Here is a 27,793-nt window from a genome sequence, read left to right on the forward strand (position 1 = left end):
GGTTTTGCTGTTGCCAAAGACAAAGAGCCTTCCTTGGCTGTTCAAACAATGTAGGCCAGCCCCTCTTTACAACTGTCACACCTTCCAAAAGCCACTTTATTTCATCTCTTCATCTTCCCCGTACTGTCAGGAGTGGAGCTGGAGCTGTATGCAATCAGCCTAATTCTGGGTCTGTTTCCATACCAGTAAAATAGCTCCAGACGTGGTGTGTGTCAGGATGCTTTGTGAGGACATCTCTCGTCATCCCCAGGGATTGAGTAGTACCGTGATGGGGCCACTGCCCTCCAAACTGTCCCCACTGGTCCTTTCCGCGGGCAGATTTCAGTGACCCGCAGGTAACTCGCTCGGGTCCGCCCAGCACTTGGCTCCGCCCCTGTCGGGGAGACAGGCCCAGCCCCACCCCGCCCTCTTCCTGCCGGGAGCCCCGCCTTTCCTGGGCCCTCCCGCGCCTCGCAAGATGGCTGCGGAGCTGCCGGGCCCGGAGCCCTGGAACCGCGTGAGGATCCCCAAAGCCGGGAGTCACAGCGCACTGACAGTGCAGGACCCCGGCGCCGTCCTGGGTGAGTGAAGCCGGACACGGACACGTTTCCGGAAGGGGCCGCCAGGCCGGCGCACGTGGTGGGGGCGGGACTTCCTGAGCCCGCGGGAGTCTGGGAAGAGGAGTGCGGCGCTGCGGGCGGAGCGGGCCTCGGGCCCTCCCGGGGCTCGCTGTGGCTACGCGCTGCCTGGCTGCAGCTGGGAAGGGGCAATGCTCCGACCCGGGCGAAGGGCGTACAGAGGGGCTGATGCCCTTGGTTCCGGGAAGCGTGCAGCCGGGGAACCCGCTGCCCGTGGACCCCCTGGGGCTCTGGCTGCCCTTCCGCCGCTTTCCTGACTCCTGCCCCCGAAGAGGCCGGAGCATGATTTGAGCCCGTTGGACCTACTCTGCAATCTTTACGGACTTCGGGCTCCTTTTCCGTAAAATGGAGCTAGTCCACACTACTTAACTAAGTTTCGGGAGGATCTAATGGATGTGAATTTAGGAGAAAGCGCACCGTTTTACCCGAGTGTGAAGGGTAGTGTTGCCGGCGTTTAGTCGGTTGGGCATAGGAGTTTGACTCAGGAGCCGGACTGCGCTACAATCTTAGCTCTTGGCTGGAGTTTGGGGCGAGTTATTTAACCTTTCTATGCCTCTGCTCACTTTTGAACAGTTAAAAATAGTATTTTCTTCATAGGGCTCTATGGGGGAATGAAAAAAATTTGGTGTAAGTAAAGCATTTAAAGCCCTTATGGTAAATAAACACTTAAGTGATAGCTTATATCAATATTAATTACTTATAGCCTATCAAGTTATCACACCCCCTTCCCATTTATCTTAGTTTACAGATTAATCTTTCTTCTTATGCTATGCAGAAATTCGTTACTGATTTCCATTAGGTAAGAGAAATTGACCAACTCACTGTCAGTCCCCAGGGCAGCCATTCTGTCTCCAGGTAGTTGAGAGTGGAAGAAAATTCTCCACGCTGTGTAGAAAGCTGCCATGTGTTACTTCCGCTTAGAGTGCTGGACTCTACACCTGGAGCCACTGAGCTCATTAACTGCAGCGTTGACTAAAGCTTTTTTTTTTTTTTTTTGAGAGGTTTTTTGCTATAGGGCACATGTGCTCTCCAGAAAGACAGAGACACAGAAAGCGAGAAATCACCCCCCAGGAAGGATGGCCACGCAGCAATCCATTCTCCTCCACTCTCCTCTGGGATCTTGGGCGCACACGCACACGTGCCCAATGTGAGTTTAAGCCACCGGATCCGGGACTCGAACCGTGGTCGACTCTGTGGGAGTCCAGTGACATAGCCATTACGTTAATTGCTGGTCCCACTAATGCTTTTCAGATTAGGAAACATCTAACCTGAGCATCCTGTGTTCTATCAGGCATTCCTCAAATAATAAAATTTCCATTTGCTGTGATTTCTCATTTCTTTCTTGCTGATAGGCATAGCAAAAGGGGATTTCGAGAAGTACATAACCTGCATGGCACATTCACTACTTAAGGTTCAAGTGTGCAAATGATGACTGTAGAGTATTCATATGAAAGATTATTAAAGTGATGATAATGTAAGATAGACGTTCTTGTTTAACCAGTGTCCTCTTTTCACGATTTCCTGGACTTTATATCATCTGTCACTATTTTTCCATCAGCTCACTTAGAATCCTTAATGATGGTCTTCTAGTTGAGGTTGATTACATTTGTTTGTTTTTTTTTTTTTTTTGAGAGGTTTTTGCTATAGGGCGCATGCACTCGCAAGACAGAGACAGAAAGTGAGAAATCACCCCCGAGGGGGGATGGCCACGCTGCGATCCCTTCTCCTCCATTCTCCTCTTGGAATCTTGGGTACACATGCACACGCGCACACACCTGCTCGGTGTGAGTTTAAGCCACCAGGTCCGGGACTCGAACCACAGTCAGCTACATGGGAGGTCAGCAACGTAGCCATTACGCTAACTGCTGGTCTCACATTTGTTCTTGATTCCTTTTAAACAAATAAGATGCCTTTTTCAGTGTATTTTTTATGTGTTCTCATTTAACATAGAATACATATATCCTATTAAATGTCCCTGCTTTAGACCTTTGTGTTGCAGCTGTAATTAAAGAATGCCATCTCGTTCTACTGTCGCTGAAGAGCCAGGCCTTGGATGCAGAAGCAGATGTGTTATGTGCAGTCATTTACAGCAATCACAACAGAATGGGCCACCACAGACCCCATTTGGCCCTCAAACAGGTGAGGCGGAATCCCTGTGTGTGAGACCCAACCTCTGTACTTGATGAAGATGCGCTCACACTGTCACTGTCACTGTTTTTTTTTTTTTTTTTTTTAATGGAAATCTCAGTAAATGACTTATGATTTATAGGTTTCCAGTCCACAGTTAAATGTAGACTTTTTTTTTTCTGGAAGCATTTCAAAAAATAATCTTTTTTTCTTTTAATAAAGGATTCATTGTTTTATATAGTCTTGTTTCTAGTAGGTAAGTAAGTCTTCTTCATTATGATAGTCTATAAGGAATGTCTGCCTGCTTTAAAAATATAGTGATTTGATCAGGACAAAATGTGGGCATTAAGGAACATTTTTCTGAGCATATAAGATCTTAAAATCATAAAAGGGACAAAGCTGTGGTTTAGTTATTGTGGGCTACATAATCTAATTGGTAGTGTGTATGAGGAAATGGGTATATGGCAAGTTGTGTTGTAAAGTGGCTTCTTCTGTTTCTTAGAGCTCAAGACAAAACAGAGCCCTGTAACTTAGGGACTATATCATAGAGTAGAGCTTCTTTTCCAAAAGGTGCATGTACTTGCCAGAAGAGAGGGGGCAAAGGAGAGAGAGAAAGTACCCCTCAGTGGGGTGTGGTCACATTGTAGTCCCTTCTCCATTTTCCATCCCCTTGGGACCTTGCTGTACTCCCTGGGGGGTGATTTCTCACTTTCCCTCTCACCATCTCTGTCTCTCTCAGGGCATCCTACAGCTAAAACCTGAACAAACTTAAAAAAAAGACGTTTATTTACTTAATTCTCTCATGAGAGAGAGAAAAAGATAAGCACCTTTAATAGGGTCCCATGCCATGACCTTGCCCCCACCCCGAAACCTTTCCCAGCCAGCCAGGGTCCTGGGCCCGTAGGTGTGTTCTGCATTACTGGCTGACCAGGCACTGAGCCAGGGTCCAATCTGAACCCTTAATGAGTCTCCATGCTCACTGTGTTTGCCCCTTCTGAGTCTTTTCTTTCCTGGTCCTGTTCGTGTAGAATGTCCCAGTCGCTCCATGTCTGCCTGCCATAGAATGCTGTAAGTCCCATTTTAAGTCTTTCTAGCAGTGATCATATTTTTCTTTTCAAAGTGTAACCTGAGAGTATATATATATATAGTAATCCTATCTTATGTTGCAGTCTTTTGAGTATTAGTGAAGTTGAATTCCTTTTTTTGATTCTTGGCTGTTTAGCGTCCTGTTTATATTTCTCTTGCAGCATTTCATAGTCTGTGTTGTGGTGCTGCTATTTCTGTACGTAGTTTGTGTTCCCTGGGCTCCCTTAGGTCAGGAACACGTCTGATGCTGCTGCTGCTGCTCTTGCCATTACTGCTACTGCTGTATGTCTGCCTAACATTTCGGTTTACAGAGAACTTCATTTCAGAGCTATTATTCCTGCCTTCATGAAACTAGGCACTCGAATTAGCCTGTATATAATGTTAGCCTAAATAGCATGTAACTGCTCTGCCTCTATGTTTCCCCATATCTCATTTCTTCCTTATTAAAGCTCTCCATTTATTTATGTATTAATTAAGTTTTAAGTTTTATTTTTTTGCCATAGGGCGCTTGGGATGGCTGGAGAGAGACAGAGAGAAGGAAAGTGAAAAATCACCCCCCGGGGAGAATGACCACACCACAATCTTTTCTCCTCTATTTTTTTCCTGGGGTTTTGGGCATGCACATACACACACACCCTGTGTGATTTTCAAGCTGCCAGATCTGGGACTCAGACTGTGGTTGGCCTTATGGGTGTCCAGCACCTTAACTACCATGCCATTTGCTGGCCCATCAATTTAGTTTTGAACTTTAGCTCCCCATGTTTTCTAAGTGCTTTACTATCATGGTTTGTCAGTATCTCTGTCAAAGATTGTGTCTAGACTTTAAAATTGAAAAACAGAAGCTGACCCCAGAGGATGTAAGGATCAATACTCCTATTGATCCGAAAACTGATTTTGATAGAATTCATAAATTTGATTCCATTTTTAGTAGTATATAACTCTAGCAAGATACTGTTACCTATTTTTTTTTTTCCAAATAAAAATTGCTGTTGAGTGCCTACTCAACACTGTTCTAAGACTGACTTACATTGGTAAACAAAATGGATGAAATCTATTACCATCGTATTATAGTTGGGAGAGAAAGGCAGTAAGTCAGTGGTCCCTCAAGAGGTGACAGTCCTGTGAACAAAAATAAAGCAGAGAAGGGATGGAAATACTGAGGATACAGCAGGTTCAAAATACAAGCTCTCTCTCTTTAAAAATTTCTTCCACATGGTACAGAAGCAGAGAGGAGAGAGAGAGCATCCCTCAAAGGGTCCTGATACTGTGACCCACCCCAGCCCTCAGTCAGCCTGGATCATGGGAAAGCATGTGGCAGCATCCATGAGGCTTGCCACCCTTGAACCAGGGACATTCCCACGTGGGATTGCCTCGCAGGGTGTTAGATATTTGTAATGTCATCTGACCCCCCAATATGTCTCTTTATTTTAGTATTTAATTATTTTCTTATGGCTTTGTGCTTTGTTGTTGTTACTTTATTTGCTGTAGGGCACATGCGCTCACTAGGGAGAGAGAGGAAGGAAAGTGAGAAATCACTTCCTGTGAGGGATGGCCATGCCTCAGCGTTCTCTCCATTCTCCTCTTGAGATTTTAGGCACATATGCACATGTGCCCAATGTGTTCTTCAAGCTTCTGGATCCAGGACTCAAACCACACTTTTGACCATGTGGGATTCAGCCTCTTTAACCACTACGCCACCTGCTGGCCCCTGTCTTTGTCATTTTACTACTAGATTTTTAGCAAATAGAGGTTGGACAGTGTCTTATATACCATTTTATCTCCCAGCATGCTTTACACATAGTAGGTGTTCAGTATACATTTGTTCAGTGATAGAGCCAATCATGTTTCCATCTCTGTGGTACTTAGCTAAACTTTGCTAGAATTTATTGGTAGTTTATATCTGGTTTTAATAGTTTCACTATTAAACATTTTGTTGCATCAGCAAAATTAAGAATAATCTTATACTCATTTTAGCCCCTTTATAACATCAAGCATATTCTGACTTATGTAGTAATTTCTTAATCATTACTTGATTTGATAAATCTGCTTAGCTGCATAAATTCTAAATCTTTAACCAAAAATGGCTGCTTTAGACTTCAAGTCTCTTTACCCTTAAAAACAGGGAAGAGGTATTCTGTGTTATTTAACATATTTTGACATTTTGAAAAGCTGGATCTCTTTCTTGGTCATATCAATGACCCTGTCTGCACTATATATATATAAATTTGAGTTGCTTTCTTTTTTTCAGGTCGAACAATGTTTAAAACGTTTGAAAAATATGAATTTGGAGGGTTCAATTCAAGAGCTGTCTGAGTTGTTTTCTTCCAAGTAAGTCATCCCGTCACTTTGGGGTGTGGTGGGCTGGCTGGGACTCAGTGTCTTCTGTGATCTTCGGACTTTTCTCTGCTCGGTGTTGGAATATAACCAGTGAAGCCTCAGCTGTACACATTTTGTTTTAAGTGGTTGCTGTCATGACACTGAAATCTGGGTCACTGCAGGGTATGTGGATGTATCAGTGGGCTGTTACTGAGCATAACACCTCAAATTGCGCTTACAAAGTTTCTGCTTGAAAACTGCTGTAGAAATGCTTTGTGTTTAAAAGTGAAAGTAATGTACTTTTCTATTTTTGTCCAGTGAAAACCAGCCTGTAACCACCAAAGCATGTGTTGTCCCCAGCCAGCCAGTGGTGGAGTTGGTGCTGATGAAGGTCTTGGGAGCCTGCAAGTTGCTGCTCCGCCTGCTGGACTGCTGCTGCAAGGCGTTCCTGTATCCTTGAGTCTACTGCAGTATTTCCTTTTGACCTGGAACTGTTTGGATTTATTTCATAGTTTTACTATTTAAAAGCTAGGGCTCTGTAGGAGTAATAACCTATGGGAATTCTTGATGTTTTGCTGCTTGGCCACCTTGTCAGGAATTGCCCGATTAGGCCATTTCCAGAGACTGCTCTTTATCTTGCTTGTATTATCCTAAGAGCACTGACAGCCAGAAACTCTTAACCTTAGAAACTAAATTGAATAATGAGCGCCTTAGCAGAGTGTATATTTCTATATTTTCAAGTTTTCATGACTTAAATATAACATATTTTAAGGTGTTAATACCTTCAAGACGTTTGTCTTTAGTTTCAGTCTATTTCTTTCATATTTTTAACTTAACCCAGGTTTCTTTGGTTTTGTTTTCCCACCTTAAATTGATTCTCCAGCTTGACTGTAAAACATCTAGGTTTGCAAGAGTTCATTATATTAAACCTTGTGATGGTAGGGCTGGTGAGCAGGTTATGGTATGTACATGTCTTTGAAATCTTATATCTCTAGCTTAACCTAGATTGCTTTTTTTTTTTTTCTTTTTAAGAGATTTTTGCTATAGGGCATGTGTCCTTGCTAAAGGGACAGAGAGAGAGAAAGAGAGAGAGGGAGAGAGAGAGAGAGAGAGAGAGAGAAAGTGAGAACTAACCCCCAGTGAGGATGACCAGAGAGATCCCTTCTCCATTCTCCTCTCAAGATTTTGGGCATACATACACTGTGCCCAGTGTGAATTCTAAGCTAATGGGTCTTGGATCCAAACCATGGTTGACCATGTGGGAGTCTAGCGCCCTAACCACTATGCCACGTGCTGGCCCCTAACTTAGATTTCTTATTAGTAGTTTTAATGTAAGATTTCCCATGAGATACTGAAGGTACAAGAGTTCCCTTCATTTGATCATCGTTTACAAGGGGACTTCAAAAAGTTTGTGTGTAATGGAATTAAAGGACTGAATTTGTTTTTGTGCAAAAACTCTAAATTCATGCATAGTTTTTTCATAATATACATTTCCACAAACTTTTTGAAGACCCTTTATATGTGAGGTGGATTAGGAAAGTAAGTGCCGATGGTTATGTCAAAGGACTAGGCTTGGTATGTCAAGCCACGAGAGCTACTTAACAGTAAACAATTAAACCAACAGATTTCTAGGGTTAGAAACTGAAATAATACAAAATTGGTGGCAGTAATGGTTTTCCTGATTCTCTCTGCCACTTGATTTTTAAATTTTTAAAATTTTAATTTGCCAGAGGATGCAGGCACTTGCCACGGTATGGGGGAAGCAGAGAGAGAAGGAGAGAAAAGAAGAAAGCACTCTATGTAGTGAATGGCCTTGTTGCAGTGCTCTCCCTCCATCTCTGCCTTGGGATTTGGGGCATGCACACATACACCTGCAGTGTGTTTCTCAAGCTTCTAGGTCAGGAGCTCAAACTGCTCGTTTGGTCATGTGGGATCCATTTGCCCTAACCTAACCACCAGACCATGGGCTGGCCTGGTTTCTAACTTTCTTTTTTTTTTGGAGAGGTTTTTGCTATAGGGCACGTGTGCTCGCTGGAAAGAGAGAGACAGACAGAAAGCGAGAAATCACCCCCTAGGGGGATGGCCACACCTCAATCCCTTCTCCTCCATTCCCCTCTCAGGATCTTGGGCATGCAGCACCTGCACCTGGAGTGAGTTTAAGCCACCAGGTCCGGGACTCGAACTGTGGTCGACTACTTGGGAGTCCAGCGACATAGCCATTACGCCAACTGTTGGTCCTTGGTTTCTAACTTTCAATGGCAATTAGAAATACAATTTCTGACTTGCATTATATGCTCTAAACTCTTCATCCACCTGAAACACCACTGCTTTTTGATGTGTGTTGATGTAAAGAACACTGGCAATACATGGGAACTAAAGAGATACTCTCTTGTATATCTCAATATAGTGAACCTGATTTGAGGTAATTTTTCTTAGAATCTGCCCATGTTTGTAAGGTGACCTGTTTTGGGCCTTTTCAATCAATTAGGATCATTAGCTCTACCTCGAATATAGAAAACTTAAAAAAAAATGGTGAAAAAGAAAGTTGGGACCAGCAGTTAGTGTAATGGCTGTGTCACTGGACTCCCATGTAGTCGACTGCGATTTGCGTCCCAGACCCGGTGGCTTAAACTCACACTGGGCGCGTGTGCGTGCGTGCCCATGATCCCGAGAGGAGAATGGAGGAGAAGGGATTGTGGCGTGGCCATCCCCCCTGGGGGGTGATTTCTCGCTTTCTGTCCCTCTGTCTCCCTCTGTCTGGCGAGCACACGTGCCCTATAGCAAAAACCTCTCCAAAAAAAGAAAAAATATATATAAAAAAAAAAAAGTAGAAAGTTATTTTTGCCTTTGGGTATTGAAAACTTTACTCTGGTATCTTAACCTGAGTATCTGAAGGACTACTTAAGGGCTGTTTTGATCATGGTGCTTATTATTCTGCTTTTTCTTAAAATCAAAGGTTACAGTGTTTGATTTAATAGTCATATGTATATATATATATATTATATATTTTAAATTTGTTATAGAGCGCATATGCTCACTAGTAATGGGGGTCAAGGGGAGTGAGAAAGAACTTCCCAGGAGGATGACCACTTTACAGTCTTCCTCCTTCAGTCTTTTAGGATTTCGGGCATGCACACGCATGTGCCTGGCATGTTTTCAAGCCACTGGGTCTGGTACTTGAACTATGCAGTTGGTCATATGGGATCCAGCCACCTTAGCTGCCATGCAACCAGTTGGACTTAACCATACTATTTAAAAATATTAAACTGTTGATACTCATTTTTGAATGAACATAGCTCTTAATTTTTGCTGATTACTATAACACATGCTTATCTTTTTAGTAATTTTATTTATCATCATCATCATTTGCTACAGGGCATGTGTGCTTGAGAAAGAGAGAGAGAGAAAGAGAGAAAAAGAGAAAGCAAGCTGTCAGGTCTGTGACTTGAACCATGGTCAGCCATGTGGAAGTCCACTGCTTTAACTACCAGCCCACCTGCTGGCCTCAATACATGTTTATTTTAAGAAATTCAAAAATATAGAAAAATGTGAAGAATTTAAAATTTGCATACCTTACTACCTAGATTAAAAAAACACTTAATTTTGATACGCACCTTTGACATTTTTTTGAGTAACATTTTGTACTTTCTTTTTTCTGTTTGGACTGGACTGATGCAGCTATTTACACATACATGCTATAGCATTTTTAAAACTATATAGTGGCAGAGCTTGACAGCCATTTGTCTTTAACTTTAAATTTTGCACTTTTATATAATCTGTGCATTGTAATCATTAGCTAATTCATAAGCTTCTGTTTCTTTTTCTAGGGTTCTCTATAAAGATGTTTTAAAAAGGTTGATTACTTTATATGAACCATTGTTTGGATTGCTTCAAGAGGTCTCTAGGATTCAACCAATGCCTTACTTCAAAGATTTTACCTTTCCTTCTGATATTACTGAATTTCTCGGACAGCCCTATTTGGAAGTCTTTAAGAAAAAAATAGGTCCAGCCAAAGGAGTAACAAAATTGTTAAATAAACTGTTTTTAACAAAAGAGCAATCACCAAGGTCCAGTGAAGACCCCTTAATTACAATTTCCAAAAAAGCTAAACAAACAAAGATTGAGATACAGAATAATGTGGATCTTGGACAACCAGTAAAGAATAAGAAAGTCTTCAAAGGTAATTTGCTTTGTTATAGCAATAGCAACAACAGACTGTTGAAAATACAATAGTTATGTACTGTATAGACATAAATTTAATATGTACTTTTTCATTTTAACCCATATTGATTATCTTTTGAGAATTGTGGTAATGTTTGTGTTTTTAAGCTTGAGCACTTTGTGTCTGTTGCTTCATAGTTCTTTGCTTGCCGCCTTCTCTTTATTTCTTTAATAGTATTTTGCCAAGAAATATCACGCATTTAGAATTTGTTGTAGATTTGGAAATAGTATACCTAAGTTTCTTAATCTGATTTTCCCACCTCCACAGAAGAGTCATCAGAGTTTGATGTGAAGACTTTCTGCAAACAGCTGAAACGCAAAGCTATTGAGGTTTGTCTGGCTTCATTTAACACAGCTTCTGATTTCTACTAATTTTAGAGGACGTTACCAGTGAAGGGCAGGGATCGAATGTCCTCTTTTATCCCCTTAGTGCTGTCATAGTTTTCAGAGTTGTTTCTCAATGAAGACAAATAACAGTTTTTAAAGCACACAGTGAATTTAGTTAGTAGAATATCTCAAGGAATGTTTTTGTAGGAGTTCTTCTAGAATTTTAAAGTGACTGTAAGATGGGGGCCAGCAGGTAGCATGGTGGTTAAGGGCACTAGACTCCCACATAGCCGACTGTGGTTTGAGTCCTGGACCTGATGGCTTGCTATTCTTTTTTAAATTTTATTTTATTTTTGTTTTATGAATTGTCAGTTTTATTTGTTGTTATTATGTTTTAATTTGACTAGAGAGAGACAGAGTCAAAAAGTAAGAAAGCAAGCCGCCAGGTTCAGGACTCAAACTGCAGTCAGCGATGTCGGAGTCCAGCACCTTAACTACCTGCTGGCCCCAAGCATGCTATTTTCAGTGCATTTGAGGTGTTTGGCAATCCGGATCATTGTCAACATTTAATTGGTCTTAGATGTAATTCGTGACTGTCATAATTTTTTGTCGTCATCCTCATCATGTCTTTCCTTTCTTGTTGAGGTTTTATAAAGGTTTTTGCCATAGGTGCCTGCACTGGGAGGATGGCCATACCACAGTTCCTCCTCCATTCTCCTCTCGGGATTTTGGGCATACACACATGTCTAGTGTGTTTTTCAGGCCGTAAGGTCCAGGACTGGAACTGTGGTCACCCATGTTGTAGTCCAGTGCCATAACCACCATGACACAGGCTCGACCCAAGATTAAATTTTTAAGAAAAGAAAAACTCAGTGAGTAAAAAGTTTTCCTCTTTTAAAAAAGACTGCGTATTTTCACATTTTGATAGTGAGTCAGCTTTCCTTGCTGTCATGTATTTACAAGTCAGTAAAGCACCTGTTGGCCACATGGTTTAAGCTTTGACATGATTTTTATTATTTAGTGTCTAAATTCTATTTGCTGTGGACCTAGCAACAGGTATATACTGTCACCCTCTTTCACTCAGTAATTTATTACCCTGTATCTTTGCAAAATGTACTGCTTTCTTTTGTGGGTTATTTCTTACATTCTATTTAAGAATTCTTAATCATTTCTAGTAAGTCAAAGTACTTCCTTGAACTTTATAGAGAGTTCAGTTTGTATTTATATTTTGACCAATTCTTGAGTCAAGGGGGGATAATAATAGCTAACAATTGCTCTGCCAGGCATTGTTCTCAATGCTTTTTATGTTACAAACTCATGCAATTCTTGCAAAGTCCTGTAAGGTAGGGGGTCTTACTACTGCTTTCATATTTCGGGTGAGGAGAGGAAGGCATAGAAAGCCAAGAAGCTTGCCTGGACTATATAGCAAATAAGCAGCGGAGTGGGAGCCTAAGGACAGTTGGGCATCATAGTCCCTGTCCTTTACCATTTTATACCAGTCCCCAAAATAGTTTTTGCAGCTCTGTGTCTCAAGAGAACTGTGGCGCTTTGTGACCCTTGCAACTTCTGTAGACCGTCCACATGTCACAAGTGAGCTGGTTTTGAAGCTAGCTGGTCAGCATCTCTTTTATTTAAGACCTATTTACTACCATATTTTTAGCTATTTGCACCAATATGCTCAGCTTGCTTTTAGGACACACATCCTTTATTGATCACTAAACATAACTGTCGATGGGCTTCTACTTTGATACTTTCTACTTCCTTTTTAAGTTCTTAAGTGTGAGAAATTTGGAAGAAGGTAAGCTTTGAATGAAGGATAGAAACAAACCTAGTAGGTAGAAATAGGAAATGCTAGTAGAATCCAAATTAGACTTACTATAGCACAAAGGGGTTAAAGAAATAAAGGTACCTTGTCAGAAGCTAGTTGAATCAGAATTGGCACTCAGTTAAGCGTTTTTTATTTTGTTTGTTTGTTTGTTTTGTTTTTGTTTTTGGAGAGTTTTTTGCTATAGGGCACGTGTGCTCCCAGAAAGACAGAGATAGACAGAGAGAAATCACCCCCCTGGGAGGATGACCATGCCGCAGTCCTTTCTCCATTCTCCTCTCGGGATCTTGGGCACACACACGCGCGTGCACACACGCGCCCAGTGTGAGTTTAAGCCACCAGGTCCGGGACTCGAACCGCGGTCGGCTACATGGGAATCCAGTGATATAGCCGTTACGTCAACTGCTGGTCCCCAGTTAAACGTTTTTAACATGTTTTCAGCCATCATTAACTGAGGAATAGCCCTACTCTGCTGGGTGCTTTGCAAGGTCTCGTGCTTCTGTCCTCAAGTGTTCCAGTCACATTTATGACTCTTTATTGAGGAGGGTTACTGAGAATATGGAAATAAGTGAAAAACAAGTTGTGGTAGTCCAGTGATGGTAGAGAAAGGCCTGTGAGTGACACCCTCCCTCCGTTATTTAATACTTGACCAGCATTTAATCATGTAAAGTTTTGCTCTTGTATACATGATACTTGTGTTAGAATATTTATATCGTGTTTCCCACGTCAATTAAATTCAACTGCAGATACAAAGAGGGACAATAAACAAAATCTTAACAGCTTGTATGAGGAGTAATGGGTAAAAAACTTAAGTTTTTATTTTGAAATTTTAAAAATTTACTTATTTTTTTTTTAGTTTGGTCAGAGGGCACATGTGCTTGCTAGAGAAAGAGAAAGGATGAAAGCAGACCTTGTTTGGAATGGTCTTGCTGCAGTCCCTTCTCTTACCTCTCTCTCCTTTTGGGATTTTGGGCACACATGCATGTGCACCCAGGGTGTGGAACACAACTGTGCAGTCAGCCATGTGTAATTCAGCCACTGAACCACCATGACACAAGCTGACCCCAAAATTAAGTTTTTAAAACAAGAAAAGTTCAATGAGTGAAACAAGTTTTCCTCTTTTTAAAAAGACGCTTTTTATGTTTCAAAAGTGAGTCAGCTCTTCTTGTCATATATTTACAATGAAACATTCAATATACTTTTCTCATCTTTTCACATTTCAGGAGACTGCCTTTGAGTTTGTATGTTCTCAGTCCAAAGCAAAGACAACAAAATATTCTTTACAGAAAGGGATAGGAACTCCTTGTGTCAAAAGTTTCGTGCTAAGATTCCGAGGAGCTGAGACTTTCAGACAACTTTCTGAAGAAATCCAAATGGCAATTGTATGGTGTAGGAGCCAAAAACTCAAGGCCCAGGCCACCTTTTTGGGTAGCAAACTTCTTAAAAGTAACCGGCTTAAACACGTGGAAGCTCAAGGTTATCGGTAAGCATATTCTGGAAATTTTGTTTTCTTTTCTGCTGACGTTTAGGGCAAAAATATATACATTCAAGTCACCTCTCTTTAAAATGGAAGTGCAGCACCCATAGAGGGCTAAAAGTGGGATCTATTCAAACTGCAATTCTGTTTGCTTTTGTTATGTGGGCAAAGTTCATTGGGAAAAAAAAAAAAGTAAACTTAGGTTAATTGGACTTACTCATTTTTACTCCATCATGGCCATCTGTTCATTCAGAGAGCATTAAGAATGCCTGCGGAGGGAACCAGCAGTTAGCGTAATGGCTATGTCGCTGGACTCCCACATAGCCAACCGCAGTTCACGTCCCGGACCCGGTGGCTTAAAACTCACGCCGGGCGCGTGTGCATGCGTGCCCAAGATCCCGAGAGGAGAATGGAGGAGAAGGGATTGCTGCATGACCATCCCCCCGGGGGGTGATTTCTTGCTTTCTGTCTCTATGTCTCTCTCTGTCTGGCGAGCGCACGTGGCCCCCCCCCCCAAAAAAAAAAAAGAATGCCTGTGGAGTGCTAAGCCTGGGGACATAACCATAGGAGGTAGACTGAGTAACCAGGAGACTCATGCTCTGTGGGAGAGGCAGCCCGTCTGCAGACAGCTTCAGTACAGTGGGGTGAGGGTGAGAGCGCCAAAGCAGAAAATGCCTGTCCTCCATGAGCCCACCCTAGACTCCAAGGATCAAGGTCAGACTTAATGTTCACAGGAGCTAGACTCTCCACAGACTGACCTTTTTCTTTTCCTGTGGTCATAACACTGATTGAATTGTATAAAGATGATTATCTTTGATTGTGAGCTAGTGTTACATGAAGTTAGACACTTTAGGGCTTAATTTTATTGAAAAAACAATAGAAGTAATGGTTAACAATATCAGACACAAATATGTAAAGATCCTTATTCTCCTTTCACAGAGGCAATCCTCTGACCAGTTTTTTATGTGTCTTTCTAGAACTATTCTGTTCATGTATCATAACTTCTTATCTAGTTATAGGTGTGTATCTTTTCAGGGCTTTATAATGGTTTTTATGGATGAACCACTTAAAACTCTATAATTTGTTAATTTTTTTTCTAAAACTAATGGAAAAGATATTACTGTTTTAGGGAAAAAAAACCCTGGTATGTATTCAAGCCTTTATAACAAGTTTTGATTTAAAACTTGGAAAAAGTTGTTAAATATCCCTAAGGGATAAATTAATAGAGGGCATTTTACATTGAGATGTCCTAAAGTTGTCTGTAGCCATTTAAAGGGGATCTGCATGGCGTGGCCATTAAGGGCGCTGGACTCCCACATGGCCGAGTGGTTTGAATCTTGAATATGGCGGCTTGTTTTCTCACTTTTCCTCCCTTGCTCTTTCTTTCTCTCTCTGTCCTTCTCTGGTCAAATAAAAATAAAAAGAATAATAAAAAATAAAGTTAAAATAAGACAGTTATTAAAAAAATAACTAAAGGGAATCTATCTAGGGTTGAAAATTCAACCTGGGATGGAGAAAGGCATTCTATTTAAAATTTGGTTTAAAGTTGGGGTAGATGAGGCAGAGATGATTATGATTAATAGGAAGGGTAACAAACTTGTGTTTATTGATTAAGCTGTTATTCATTACTCCCCCAAATATAGTGTTCCTTCATATAGCCCTGTCTGGCTGGCTGAGTATTAAATTTGTAATGTACTTTATAACTTATCTAATGTCCACAATAATTGCAAGGGTAGGCAGTATTATTCTACTTTTTTAGAGGAGGACATGGTTGTACTCAGTGGAGATCTAGAACTTAATCCAGGTTCCCCAATTCCTATTTTCATTCATTCTGTTTCCATTTCAGTTTGAAGGTACATGTACTTTCTCCCCGTTTCAAAGTCACTGCTCATAGTAAGACAAGAAAATGGTGTGGAAACAGATGAATTAGGTCATTAAATGGGCTTCCTCAAAGTTTAGTATCTGTTTAAAAAGGAAGAGAATAGACCTGTGGTAAGCTTTTAAAATGTGACTGTCACAAACAGTGGGGCAGCTCAGGTAGGCACTGGTGGGTCTTCTGGCAGTGGACCCAGAAGACCAGAAGTACAATGCCTAAGTAAAATGCCTGAGTTCTGAATTTCTAGACCTGAAGATGATGATTGCAATCTCAGTGAGGGTAGCTCAAGCCTGTCGGTTTGTCTCTGGCCAAAAAGCCTTGTTTTCTCAATCCTTTATAAATCCCCTTAACTTTCTTTTTTTGAGGCTGTTCATTTCCTCCCACAACGCAACGTTGCTTATCTAGGTATGGATCAATACATACTGGCAGATGTTTCTCATTGGTGACTATTTCTCCATTTCTGCTCCCGTTACATGATGACCAGATCGGTGGGGTGGGAAGAGCCCTGGCACTAACGTATAGCGGTATCTCCCTGCTCGGCCTCCTTGCTAGGCCCTTGTAGAAGCTAGTTTACTCTGAGAGCAAAGCGCAGACAGTCTGCCCACAGCTCGAATCAGAAGTTGTGCTCTGAAAACAGATTTGGGTCCAAACTCCTGTCTGTGTCTTCCCAGGATTGTACACGGGCATATAGGATTTGTAGGTGAATTGTGTACTTCCTGTTGGCAGTTGGTAGAAAGATGTATGAAAGTGCTTGAGCGTTGTTTTTCTATATCTTCCTTAACTCACATTTCTCCTTTCTGTCTCTTAAAGTTTGCCAAAGAAACTAGAGTGTATGAAAACATCTATTTGCAACTGCCTTCTTCGAAGCTTAGGTATCAAAACTTCAAAGCACCATCAGAGACAAAGAAGATCACAAAATATATTTTTACTGAGACAAAGCAAACCACAGAGAAAGTCACAGTCAATACTTCTAAAGGAAATTTATCAGTTCACTCAAGGGACTCAGAATACGACAGACGGCAGTGCTGAGTGGAGACTCGCATGCCCTGCAGTTACCAGAACTGACCTCTACCCTAACAGTAAGCAGCTTTTAAGGAGCAGAATTTCAAATCCTGTCATACAAACCAAGGAGAAACAGATTCAGGAAAATCTTATAGGAAGCAGTGAAAATAACACGAGTTCATGGACAATGATGCGAAGACACACACACAACGCAGAAGGAGCCGGCAAGGAGACCGATGACATTGATGCCATTTTTGCTTTAATGGGAGTTTAGATGTTCATTTGTGAGCCTTTTAAGCAGTTACCAAGCTGGTCGCATGTTCTGCTGAGATCTGGAAGTACTGCTGGGACTCAGAGGTGCTGCTTTAGTGCCTCACTGCACAGGAGTCCATTAATAAACACTCAGTAAACATTTATAGTAGCTTTGTCATTTAATCAATATGTTTCTGATTTTCATTACTTGCTAGATGTTAAGATTAAAAATCTGCCACAGTTTACCCTTGAGAAACAGAAATAATTCCTTGACTAAGGCTGGTAGGTCCCTGCAAAACTGAACAGTTTTATGATCTGCCAGGGCTTTAAAATGAATAGGTAAGTCTGCAAAAACCTCTGAGCCGTAAGTGAAGGTGGGATAGCAAGGAAGCACCTGTGAGGTCACTCTGGCCTTTCTGTTTCTACGCTGCTTATTCCATTGCACCGAGAGGGTAAATCTTACGTATTTTCAAATGATGATGTGTAGTTTGAGGTACCTTTCAAGTGTTCTGACTTAACTCTTCCATAGGTCAATAAGCCTCTATGGTAGCTCAAATTTTATGATGTTACATAGATTTATAGAAAAAGGACAGTACCTTAGTATATTCTGCATCCTTTTCCTTGGTCATCCTATCATTTTATTTTCTGTATTTCCTTTCCATTTTTGTCTGGTCTATTTGCTTTCTGCTCATTGCCACTTACCGGTCCCAGTGGTTCTCAAACTTCAGACTTTCGGAGAGTCACTGGGTTGGTTACTAGTGTTGCTAGCACCTTTGCAGGAATGAATAAACATGGGCCAGGGGAGGAGTTTAGAGGTCTGCTTTTTATCAAGGAGACAGGTATGCCAAAATCCAAAGTTACAGAAACACTGGTTTAGCTTCTTCCCTGAAACCTTATTAAATATCCTGGTTTAACTCAATTGCTGGACTCTCACGTAGCCGACCGCGGTTCAAGTCCCAGGCCCGGTAGCTTAAACTCATGCCGGGCGCGTGTTCATGCGTGTCCAGGATCCCGAGAGGAGAACGGAGGAGAAGGGACTGCGGCATGGCCATCCTCCCAGGGGGTGATTTCTTGCTTTCTGTCTCTGTCTCTCTCTGACTTTCTGGGGGAGCGCACGTGCCCTATAGCTAAAACTTCTCCAAAAACAAACAAACAAACAAACAAAAATTAAATTGATGAAATTTTTAATCAGTTTCTGGTCACTTTTTATTTATTAAGTCTGGCTTTTACCAAGTGGTAGTAGCTACTTGGTGCCTTAAAATGGAGAAGTCATTCATGTTAAGTCTAGAAATGGCCATCAGCCTCTAAGTGGTATTGTGAGTTCAGCATATTCCCTTTACATATTAGGAAGTGAAGGCAGATCAGAACTGGCGTGGTATAGTTTTGTTAACCACAGGGCCCAGCTTACTTCCTGGGAGTTGTTACCTTTAGGCACCCACCACTTTATACAGCCTCTTTCTTACAAGACTTCATGTCTCAATTTCTGATTCAGAAGATAAAGAAATGATCCCTAGTAAAGATCCAGGCTTCTGCTTCTCCCTGCACATTTGTCTTCTGTGATTGTCCTGAAGCAGGGGGGATGGCCACAAGACAATCCTTTCTCCATTCTCCTCTCGGGATCTTGGGCACACACACACATGCCCAGCGTGAGCTTAAGCCAGCGGGTCCAGGACTTGAACCGCAGTCGGCTACATGGGAGTTCAGCGACCTAGCCATTATGCTAACTGCTGGTCCCAGAACTACCAATAACCTTTTAATATTCAGCTTCACTTTGAAAAACTAAACCACTATATGAATAGGTGAGAAGCATCTTCATAATTTATTCCATTAACTTTAGTTCAAAGTAAGACTTTTCCCATTCTGAATCTTAAATGTACCAATTCCAAACCATTTTCGCTTGCCTTTTACAGATTAATTTTCTCACCTACAGCTAGTTTTTGTTATTTGTTTTTCCCTAGAGAAATTGTTTCTTCTCCGTGACAGGATGTTTTCTCTGGTAAGTCCCTGTGAGTTTTGCTGTATTCTTGGGTTGGTTTGGCTTTACAAACGTGCAGCAGTTCTTCTCACATGTTACTTCATGTAATCTTACAGCTTGTGAAGTTACAGTTACTAAAAGTTCAGAAAACGCAAGTAACTTGCCCAGTGTCCAGTATATAATATATAACAGAAGTAGGACATGAATTCTGGTGTTCTGATTTTGATTCTGTGTTCACCTTATGGTGAATGGTCTCAGCCGGAAATGACTGGTGTTTCTAACGTGGACTGACAAATGTTACCAAGAATTTATTTTTTTTAAATATTCAAGTAAGGACTCCAGGGAAAAGATTAATTATACACATACATAGGACTATTTACTCCGCAACTTACCTATTAATACTTAACAGAAAAGCAGCGTTTTTTATGTAGTCCATTTTAATATTTAAAAAAGTACACACGATAGACATTGTCTTTACAAGATAAAAAGCCAAATAAGTAACATGGCAAACCCTTCACTACATAGCAGAAGTGGGTTTTCACTTTGTGGACTTTGATACGCATTTGCTTTTTTTTTTTTTTTTTTGGAGAGGTTTTCGCTATAGGGCGCGTGCGCTCGCCAGACAGACAGAGAGAGACATAGAGACAGAAAGCGAGAAATCACCCCCCAGGGGGGATGGTCACGCCGCAATCCCTTCTCCTCCATTCTCCTCTCGGGATCTTGGGCACGCACGCACACGCGCCCGGCGTGAGATTTAAGCCACCGGGTCCGAGACGCGAACCGCGGTCGACTACGTGGGAGTCCAGCGACATAGCCATTACGCTAACTGCTGGTTCCCCGCATTTGCTTTTAACTTATAAACCTCTTTTCTCCCTCAGGCACAAATTCATTCTTGCTTTGGGAAGATCCAAGTTTTAAAGCTGGAGTGATCCTTTGCAAGTTACAGATACACAGCATTTAAAACAATGCTGAGATTCTTCTAGGTTTTGTTTTTTGTTTTTGTTTTTTCATTTTAATGTAGGGTGTACTCTGTGCTCATCTGAGAGAGACAGAAGTTGAGAAAGCACCCCAAGGGGATGGTCATGCCACAGTCTTCTCTATTCTCCTCTTATGATTCTGGGCATGCATGCACACACGCCTGGCATGATTTTAAGTGGTTGGGTCCAAGACTCCATTCGTGCAGCCAGCCATGTGGGATCCCGCCGCCTTAACTAGCATGCCACAGCTGGTTCAATTCTTCTAGGTATTTTAGCTCCAGTTGGCATACCAAATTTTGAGATTTAAGCTAAACTGATAGCTGTTAGCCAAGATTTCCTGTTATACTTGCTATAAAGCATTTCAACAGATGGATTCCAGAATAGGTCACGACACTGAAAAGAAAAAAAAAATTCTCTCTTAACTTAGAGGTACTAACAGATCTAAATTCCTTTAATTTAAAAAGTTATTTATTTATAAACTCTTTATTCCATGTATGAAGCAGAATGTCTTTAATCTGTTTTACCTTTCCTCTCTCCCTCAGCCGCCTCTTAGGTTTAAAATCTGATGATCCACATTATTTGATTCATTTCCATCACGACTAAAAATTTCACTGTATGGTTTTTTTTTTTAATCTTTGAAAATTCTTCCTTGCATAGACAGAGAGCACCCTCAACCGGATCCGCATGCTGCTGTCCACCCCAGTGTCAGACAGCCTGGATCCCAGGCATGTGTGTGCTGGCACATTCAGGGAGACTCTGGGACGTGGACTAGGAAACACCCCATGCCCATCTAGTTGGGTGACCACTGTGCCACCTTCTGGTGCCATTGCTGTCTTTTCTGTTTGGCTGTTTTCTAAAATAAGTATTGATTTCTTTCACTTTGTTCTTTCTGTGACAAAAATTCAAACACTTCGATAATTTAGGCCTTTTTTTAATCTTAAAAAAAAAAAAAAAAGACCATCATCATTACTGTAGGTAGTCCTTATCGATCCTTCCATCTATCCATCAGTATAGAGACCACATGGTTTCTCAAGCCTGGATATATTATAGTTTTATACACATGTAAAATATTACCTGCTGTTTTGTTAATCCCTTCTTGATAAAATAGAGCATTTAAGACTTTTTGACCAAAGCTGCCTCCTTGAAAATAGACCCTACTCATTCTTAAACTGAACTTAATGCAGTTGAAAGGAGAGATGCAGGGTGAACAGTTCACACACTAACTGTGTCACTTGGAACTCATTTACAATATTTCTATCAACTTACATAATTTTCTGTCCTTAGTTCTCATCTGCTTGCAATTTCACTACATAGAAAACCAAAGAAGCAGTTATACTCTGTCTACTTATACGTTTCTTCCATATCATATTATAAAGACAGTCCGACCCCAGCATCAATCCTTAGCAGCCTTGCACCATTTATGCTGCTCTTTGCTGCTGGGCAGAGTTCAGACATGAAGGTGAGCACTTCGCTTTTGCTTGCAAGCTGCAAGGCCGTTTCTCACCTCACAGGTGGTTACCTGTTCCCTGCACATGTCACTTTACTCCTACCGAGAGCATACAGGAAGAGAAGGAAATAAAACCTGATTTATTTTATAACAGCCATTTATGAAAGTCCCCTTTGCAGGGAAGACCTGGGGCCTAGCCATGCAGATAAAGGCAAGTGGTACATAACTCCTTCCTACTGGGGTTTCGAGAGCTAGGAATATAGCCTGCCAGCTTCCTGTACGTGGCCACTCTGGTAGCATGAACCCTGAAGTTCTTAAAGGCCAGCAGGCTGCCATGTCTCAATTCCGATTTCCAGTGCTGTGTGGTGTCCTACAGTGCCTGTCACTACGGTGGATTCAGTGGCAGCAGTAATTCCAGGGTCTTATAGCAGAGAACGTTGGCAAACTTAAAGAACGAAATGCCTCTAAGGAGTACCAGAATATGACAGTTTGGGTCATGGGCCTGACCTTGGCATTTACTGACTCTGACCTTTAGCAAGGAAGACATCCACATGATTATGTATGTAATGTATGTATATTAGTCACAGTACGTTTCATTTCATCCTTCTAACGACCACATTTTACCCATGAGAAAACAGACTCAGAGAAAAGGAAGTTGCTTTAAAATCAGTATCTAGGAAGCAGAGGAACTATAAAAAACCATGGCTGTCTGTTCCAAAGGATCATGAGTTTTCTAGTTCAGCAAATACCTCTCTGCAGCCCACTTTGCTTCTCCAAATTGTAATCTTTCTGTGAAATAAGAATGTTTACTGTGAGGATCAATTCCGTGTTTTAGATGATCTGGTGACTTAATGTTCCATAGAACCACCAGTTTGCAGACAGCTCTGTTCTTAACCCTGAACGGTACGGTGGCACGCAGCATGTGGCTACTGCTGACCTGTCCCTCGTTTGTAGCACCATACTAACTCTTAAACTGAGCTCAATGCAATTTAAAGGAGAGATGCAGGGTGAATTAATTCTATTAATGTGGCCCAAGAAAACACTGCATTTTTCCCCAGAGAAGACCAGAGAGGAATGGCACTGCATCTGCCATACTACACGTTACTCACTGTATCCAAGGTGTACAGTGAAAATACAGACCCACGATGTGTCCCTAACCACGTCATCTCGAAAATTACCAGGAAATAATCATTCTGTCTGCTACTAATGCTTAGTTCTAACTTACATGAAACATTTTTTATCTTTAAATGGTCTCTATATTTTCTTAGGTTCTTGCCATTGGGTGTGTGCACTCACCAGAGAGGGAAAGTGAAAAGTCACCCCCTGGGGGATGGCCAGGCCACAATCCCTTCTCCTTTCTCCTCTATTCTCCTCTCGGGATTTGGGGTACACATGCAGATGCACCTGTTGACAGACCTTGAACTGGTTGTCAGCCATGTGGGAGTCCAGCACTTTAACCATCATGCCACCTGTAGACCCCATATACGGTGTCTTTAAAGGAAACTTTTGTTCCTCATGGCCAGAATGAGTTCTCTGCTATAAACATCAGTTGTTTTTGAAATTAAGCATGGGGGGAGGGGAGGGCAGACACAATGGTACAGTAATAACACAGCACTCTGATGCTGAGGCCATACAGGAAGGTCCTGGGTTTGCATCCCGATGTCTCCCTATTGTGCAACACATGCACACGGTGATCCTGGCTGGCTGGGGCTGGGGTAGGACTGGCGTGAAGACCCTGTTGGGAGTGTTTGCCTCTGTCTCCCTTTCTCTCGATCTCATGGAGGTAAAAGGAAAAGCAAAAAAAGATGGCAGCATCTTTACAGTAGCTATTGTTTAGCCAATTTTAAAAAGTAAAATGTCCTCACTTCTGTGGTCTAGGATTGAGGTAGGCTGAGGCAGAAAGAATGAAGTGCCTACAGAGAAGATCCAGCAAGAAAAAGCAAAAGGAAGAAAGGACAGAGGGAAGTAGAAAATAAATGTACTAACAGACTGTACTAAAATAATCATGGCTAAGTGTGCAGTCGTCAACATACTTCTAATTTTAAGTGGCACCTCAATTTAAGAAACACTGGTTTAATATATAGGCTTTTAGCACCTAAAGTTTTAAAAACAGTTGAACTCTTACCTTACAGGAAACAACTGAGGAAAACATCCTTGTGTTTGCATATTAACAAATTTCTGTATCTGAAGTACTTGTTTTAAAAGATGTCCCTTGGAAGATTTGTCAGTTTTTGTTAATACCATCTATAAGAAAACACATTTAAAAAATTATTTATTATTTTTAATTTGCCCAGAGAGAAAAGCGGGGGGAGAGGGAAAATAAGAAAGCAAGCCTTGGGAACCAGCAGTTAGCGTAATGGCTATGTCGCTGGACTCCCACGTAGTCGACCGCGGTTTGCATCCTGGACCTGGTGGCTTAAAACTCACGCTGGGTGCGTGTGCATGCGTGCCCAAGATCCCGAGAGGAGAATGGAGGAGAAGGGATTGCGGCGTGACCATCCCCCCTGGGGGGTGTTTTCTCGCTTTCTGTCTCTCTGTCTCTCTCTGTATGGCGAGCACACGCACCCTATAGCGAAAACCTCTCCAAAAATAAATGAAAGCAAGCCTTCAGGTCGAGAACTTTAACTGTGGTTGGCCATAAGGGAGTCCACACTACCTGCTGGCCCCAGAATTTTTTAAAGAATTATTTATTTGTTATTATTTTTTAATTTTACCAGAGAGAGAGAGGAAGGGAAAGGGAGAAAGCAAGCCACCAGGTCTGGGACTTGAACCGTGGTCAGCCATGTGGGAATCCAGCGCCTTTAACCACATGCCACCGGACAGCCCCCAGAAAACACATTTTTTAAGCATTAAAAAGAAAACATTTTTTTAAAGACTTAATATTTTAATTAGCTATTTATTAATTATCTAAAAATTCTACTTCTGTGTGCTAGAGGCTGCTATGTTCTTGAAACTTTTTTTTTTTTTTTTTAACTGCCAGAGGGCTGTGTATTTGGGGGTGCAGGGAGAGCTCTCCCACCAGTGGTGCATCACGATGCAATCTCTTCTCCGTTTCTCCATCCCATCAGGATTTTGGGCCTACACATGCATGCTTCCAGGGTTTCTTCAAGCCACTGGGGCCTTGATTTGAATAGCAGGCAGCCATGTGGGATCTGGTTCCCAGGGAATAGCACTTAATCATTGCTTTGAAGCTGGCCTTGGAATGACTATTCCAAATTTTTCGGTTGCAGTTTTATTTACATTCTAATAAGTACTGTCTGCCAAGCTGCTACTCAAGAGCTACTAACATGCTTTGGACAACTGTTTACATTGCCATTAAAAATATATGAAAAAGGAACCAGCAGTTAGCGTAATGGATATGTCGCTGGACTCCCACGTAGTCGACCGTGGTTTGCATCCCGGACCCGGTGGCTTAAAACTCATGCTGGGCGCATGTGCGTGCGTGCCCAAGATCCTATATATATATATATATATATATAAGAAAAAGAAAAGCACTTGGGAACACTAAATTAATTGCCTAACAAAATTTATTCTGTAAATTTAAAAACTTCAACCTAAGAGAAGAAAAGAGACTAAAAGTGCTACAGAAGTTATTTTATATTCAAGGCTGAAAATAGAAAAAATTTTTCAAAAGGTACTCTCCTTTTGAGGAAACAGGGCCTACTTCTTATTTCATTTATCAAAAACTATGTGTGTGGGGCCAGCAGGTGTCATAGTGTTTAAGGTGCTAGACTCCCACATGGCCCTCTATTGTTCAAATCCCATATCCGGTGGCTTGAAAATCATGCTGGGTGCACATGCCCAAAATCCCACCAACAGAATAGAGAAGGGATAGTGGTGTGACCAACACCCCTTGGGGGTGATTTCTCACTTTCCCCCTCTCTGTCTCTCCAAGGAGCACATGTGTCCTATGGCACAAGCCTCTGGGGGAAAAGAAAGTATGTGTATGCACACACAAGCACCCGGAGCTGGTAGACCTAACTGCACCTGTGATTCAAAAGAAACACTTACCACATAAGGCAGTGCAAATTCTTCACACATTTCAATGGCAATATTGTCTGTCTTTTTAATTCCAACAACACTATCCACTAATAAAAATGTTCTCCTCAAACTGTAAAAATATAAAAGAAGATTAATGGCAACATAATAGATACTCATTCCCGCCTCGCCGAAGTTTTTCTTTGACTATTTCACAATCTGAATTTTAAAAATTTCTTTAGGGAAAAGGAATTTGCTAGGAAAGAAGTTCATCCTATAGTACAATAGGGTCCCAATGCTGTTTACTTTCAGTAACTAAACTGACTAAATACTAATTTCTTTCAAAAGCTGTAAAACATCCTGCCTGAGACTGGATATAAAGAGGAGGAGCTCCTTTCATTAAGAGCTTAGACTCTAGTTGGAGAGGCATAAATCCAGTGAACTGTATGTTGTCACAGAAATGTTTAAGTTTTTAAATATCACTTTAAGACTAATGATAGAAATAAGACATTATATTTTGCATTTTCTTATGTAAATTTTTCATTTTTGCTTCTATGTAAAGCTACAACAAGCAAGAAAATTATAAACAGTTTTTACAATTCACAAATTTGCTTTTCTATATATCATACAATTCTTGAAACTTACAACTCACTTGACTACCTATGGAGATACAAAAACTAATTTTTTCAGAAGATATGCTAAGATATTTTAAGAATGATGAGACAAAATTTATTTAAATCTAGTAAACATCACATACATTTTCATTTTCAGAATTAGCCAGCTAAAAGTTTGGTTTTAAAAAAACTAAAGGACTGGGACTGGCAGGTCGCGTGGAGGTTAAGGCACTGGACATTCCACGTGGTCAACCACAGTTCTAGTCCTGGACCTGGTGGCTTGCTTTCTCACTTTCCCTCTCTTCTCTCTGTGTCTCTCTCACTGGTCAAATGAAAATGAATGAGTGAATAAGTAAAATTAAATAAATAATTTAAAACAACAACAACAACAACAACTAATGGCCCACTTCTGTGGAAGTGCTCTTTGTCGTCTCACTTCAGAGAAACACTTGAATTTGACATTAAGCTGATGTACAAGCAGAAACCATACAGGTCCTAAATATTGCATTGTAAACTATTATAAGAATAAAATAAACCATTTAAAACAAGTCTTTTGAAAAATGAAAGTTTTCATCATGAGTAGATTACTAATGAAACATGCTTTTGAGTTAAACATGTAAGTATGGTAAGAAAAACGTTTCCTTACTTCCTTCGTTCTTTTAGATAGGTCTCTACCATGTCTACAAAATCTTCAGGTGCTCTGTAGCCATAACCTGGCATGTCCACCAATGTAAAATGTTTCCCAACTTTGAAGAAATTCATTTTCTTTGTGTGTCCCTGATAAAATAATGGGGAAAAAAAGGCTGTTTAGCTCAAAATGTTTTCTATTCATTCAACGAATACTTAATAAAAGCCTAAGTATACAATCCTGACTGTGCTGAAGAGAGACAGGAAGTGGCTAGAGATGAGCGTAGATCACACTACTTCCCTCCAATTCAGGGTTTTGTTTTTTTTTCCCTTTAAAGAGGTTTTTGCCTTAGGGTGCATGGGCTCAACGGAGACAGAGACACAGAGAGTGAAAGTAAGAAATAACACCCCTGGGAGACGGCCACGCTGCAATCCCTTCTCTGTTCTCCCCAAATCTTGGGCATGTACATACAGGCTCCTAGCATGTTTCAAGTCACCAGGTCCAGGACTGGAACTGTGGTCAGCCATGTGGGAGTCCAGCAACATAACTACTACGCCACCTGCTAGCCCCATCCAATTCACTTTTTTAAAAAAAGAATTATTTAATTCAATTTGTTGTTATTTAAAAAAAGTTGACCAGAGAGACAGAAGATAGAGAAAGGGAAACTGAGAAACCAGCCACCAGGTCCAAGACATGAACTGCAGTTGGTTATATGGAATCCAGCACTTTAACCACCATGCCATATGCTGGCCCATCCAATTCCTTTTTTTTAAAGAGACATATTTTTGCTATATGGCACATGTGCTTGCCAGATACACACACACACACACACACATACATATATGCACACACACATACATACAGAGAGAGAGAGAGAGAGACAGTGCAAGAAATCATCCCCCAGACGGGATGACCATGCCACAATCCCTTCTCCATTTTTCTCTCAGGATTTTGGGCATGCACGCACAAATGTCTGGCATGAGTTTTAAGCTGCCGGGTCCAGGACTCAAACTATGGTTGGCTACATGGGAGTCCAGTGATGTAACCA

At 41.3% G+C, this 27,793-nt stretch overlaps 2 protein-coding genes across 9 annotated transcripts in view; one reads left to right on the plus strand and one right to left on the minus strand.

Moving 5' to 3' along the window:
* On the plus strand, positions 1–17,288 carry RMP64 (ribonuclease MRP subunit p64). Of its 6 annotated transcripts, none has more exons than XM_006155116.3 (9): positions 1–560; positions 2,602–2,756; positions 6,079–6,158; positions 6,465–6,596; positions 7,030–7,107; positions 9,974–10,326; positions 10,636–10,697; positions 13,743–14,002; positions 16,683–17,288. In XM_006155116.3, exons 1-9 carry the CDS (start codon positions 458–460, stop codon positions 17,146–17,148), a joined length of 1,689 nt encoding a protein of 562 aa, XP_006155178.1. In that variant the 5' UTR covers positions 1–457; the 3' UTR covers positions 17,149–17,288. The 6 variants fall into 6 exon arrangements, with proteins under 6 accessions (XP_006155178.1, XP_014445867.1, XP_006155179.1 ...); XM_014590381.2 differs by lacking the exon at positions 1–560 and adding an exon at positions 627–1,416; XM_006155117.3 differs by lacking the exon at positions 1–560 and adding an exon at positions 627–1,244.
* The window catches only part of GTPBP8 (GTP binding protein 8), a 20,254-nt gene continuing 6,486 nt past the window's right edge, over positions 14,026–27,793 (minus strand). For 2 of the 3 annotated variants that reach the window (XM_014590383.2, XM_006155118.3), the window contains 4 exons: positions 26,764–26,894; positions 25,537–25,636; positions 23,651–23,769; positions 20,247–20,471 (listed from right to left, as the gene is read on the minus strand). In XM_014590383.2, the coding sequence (XP_014445869.1) occupies positions 20,402–20,471; positions 23,651–23,769; positions 25,537–25,636; positions 26,764–26,894 (420 nt within the window). In that variant the 3' untranslated portion in view covers positions 20,247–20,401. Of the gene's footprint in view, positions 14,266–20,246; positions 20,472–23,650; positions 23,770–25,536; positions 25,637–26,763; positions 26,895–27,793 lie in introns of those variants that run through there. The other variant, XM_014590382.2, reaches the window with a different exon arrangement.

Source organism: Tupaia chinensis, unplaced genomic scaffold, assembly GCF_000334495.1.
Source record: "Tupaia chinensis unplaced genomic scaffold, TupChi_1.0 Scaffold000437_1, whole genome shotgun sequence".
Lineage (NCBI taxonomy): Eukaryota > Metazoa > Chordata > Mammalia > Scandentia > Tupaiidae > Tupaia > Tupaia belangeri.